The 2552-nt window shown below is 37.0% G+C and overlaps 1 protein-coding gene across 1 annotated transcript; it reads right to left on the reverse strand.

The window, feature by feature from the left end:
* Positions 1-422: 422 nt before the first annotated feature.
* Positions 423-1118, reverse strand: LOC121770409 (rust resistance kinase Lr10-like). Its single transcript, XM_042167140.1, has 2 exons — positions 967-1118; positions 423-915 (listed from the first exon to the last, which is right to left on the reverse strand). Exons 1-2 carry the CDS (start codon positions 1116-1118, stop codon positions 423-425), a joined length of 645 nt encoding a protein of 214 aa, XP_042023074.1.
* Positions 1119-2552: the final 1434 nt, after the last annotated feature.

Below are 2552 nucleotides of genomic sequence, written 5' to 3' on the forward strand. Positions count from 1 at the left end.
ATGCCAAAATTGTATGAGATGAATTAAATAAATTCATCAATATAATTCACAAAACCATAAAAGTACATAACTAATTAATGACATGCCAATTCACTCTGATAACGAAAAGCAATATACTTGTACAAGAGAGGCCGATTCAAGCATTGTTAATTATCTCAATAATGCAGCTACCATTGTTATCATGCAACAATGATGTGAAATCATATGAATCTGTATTCTACCATTCTTCCCCATTTTTATCCATATACACTGTTTGTGACGGATAATCTGGAAACTGCAGATGTTCAACATCACCTTCTAACATATCCAGTACCTTATTCATTGATGGACGATTATTTGGACTCATTTGTATGCACCATAACGCAACAATAGTCATCTTCCGAACAATGTTTCTATCATCATTTTAATCAACATTTCCAACTTCAATGTCCCCTACCTTGGCTCAAGTGGTCGTATATCCAGTTTGGGAAATACTTACTAGATTCATCATTATTTCGTGTCAAGTGCTTGTTTAAGCTCACCATTTCCATCAACAACATTCTAAAACTATACACATCAGCCTTGTAAGACACTCTACCAATACTTCTATTAATAAGTTCAGGAGCAACATACCATATGGTTCCTCTAGCGGCCGTCAATGTCACTGCCTCCTTATTTGTGGCGCATAATTTTGCCAGCCCAAAATCTGATATTTTTGGAACAAAATTATCATCAAGAAGTATATTGTGAGGTTTGATGTCAAAATGCAAGATCCGGAAGTCACAACCATGGTGCAAATACTTAATCCCTCGAGCCACTCCAACTGCAATTTTAAATTTCATTTCCCAATCCATTGGTGATGTTTTTTCTCGGTTGAAGATGTGCTTGTCAAGGGAACCATTTGGCATGAAATCGAAAATGAGGGCATGCTTGGATCTTTCAACGCAATATCCAACAAGTTAAACAACATTTACATGATGTATCCACCCAATAGTTGTTATTTCATTGATGAAGTCTTGCCCATATGCTCCGGATTTTCCAAGTAATTTGACTGCTACAAGATGGCCACTTCGAAGCTTTCCTTTGTAAACAGAACCGAAGCTCCCTTGGCCTAGTTTATCTTCAAAATTCTTAGTCATCTTCTTTATGTCCGAATAAGAATACCTAATTGGAGCGAGTTTATTATCACTTTGTAGGAATGACTCTACTCCCTCAAATGAGGACAAATGCCTTCTTCGGAATTTGTAAATCAAAAATCAGATTATCAAAGGACAAATAATTATTCTTGGTGCTCAGATGATGATACTAGAGATGATGGCTGGAAAAGAAGAAGAATGCACTTAGTAACATGACCAAAAAACTTGAGCTGAACAGTAAAAGTTAAAAACAAATTCCTTGATTCATTATAAGTATTGATATTTAGAAATGAGTGGAAAACTAATGCAAATTATATCCGTAGGTCCATGATTGGTATCTCCTTTTCTTTGGATACAAATTTTAAGAGATGCAAAGATGAAAAAGTTAGTGAAACGTGAATAAAAGTGAATAAAAATGAATTAGTGCAATATGAGGTAATACTATATTTTAAGTAAAAATAAATGCAATTTGTATTAGTAGAATGACCAACGAAACTCCTATTACCATACCTGAGAACACGAATTGAGTTGCCAAGGGCGCCATATATATGTTCCTATTGTGACAGAATAGAGTAATTGTGTAATTGACAAACGAAAGAATGTAAAGAGACACATAATTTACGTGGTTCGCCAATTGACTACATCTACGGGTAAGAACGGAGAACAAATTGTATTATGACTGCAGTTACAGATTTCAGATCTAAGATCACGATCACAGAATTATGTGTTCTACTCACATATAAATAGGCACACATGAGATCATATCCTAATTCGGAAACATAGTTCTATCCCCATTAGGAAGCATAATCCTATCCCAATTAGGAAACAAATCTCCACCTTGACTTGAATCATCCTTCCAAATGCATCATCATAATATCAAACAAACAAACTTCTTCATCCTTGCCTCAAATTTTCCCTCCACGGGCAACTAATAGCTCATGACATCAACATTACGCAAATCCAGCAAAATTTTGTTCAAATTTTCCAGATGATCCCGAAGGGGCATACCTTCCTGCATGTGTAATCGAAACAAACCTTACTTTAGGAGCAACTTGTTGGTTAGAGACTTCGTCATGTATAGACTCTCCAACTTCGTCCAAAGGGTAGCAGCAGTCTCCTGATCAGCAACTTAGATGATAACATCGTCAAACAGGCACAACATGATGGTCGAGTGGGCCTTTTAGTCTAAGGTTGTCCACTCCTCATCATCCTCCATTGCCTTCTTTGTTTTGAGCGGCGCCCACAAACCCTACTGCTTCAGCAAGGATCGCATCTTGATCTGCCATAAGCCAAAACTATTTCTCCCGGTGAATTTGTCGCCCTTCACGTTCAGAGCAGACATCTTGATCGATTAACACAGAAACCCTAACAGATGCGGAATTCAAAACCCTAGTCCGAAAACCATACTCTGAGACCCGTTTGTTGTGACAGAATAGA

The sequence above is a fragment of the Salvia splendens genome, chromosome 16 (assembly GCF_004379255.2).
Source record: "Salvia splendens isolate huo1 chromosome 16, SspV2, whole genome shotgun sequence".
Taxonomy (NCBI): domain Eukaryota; kingdom Viridiplantae; phylum Streptophyta; class Magnoliopsida; order Lamiales; family Lamiaceae; genus Salvia; species Salvia splendens.

Excerpts from the sequence above, each read along its gene's own strand:
- LOC121770409 (XM_042167140.1), bottom strand. The coding sequence starts at position 1,118 with ATGACTAAGAATTTTGAAGATAAACTAGGCCAAGGGAGCTTCGGTTCT. Across the intron at positions 916-966 it reads AATGAAATAACAACTATTGG|ATCCAAGCATGCCCTCATTT; the intron begins GTGGATACATCA and ends TTGCGTTGAAAG.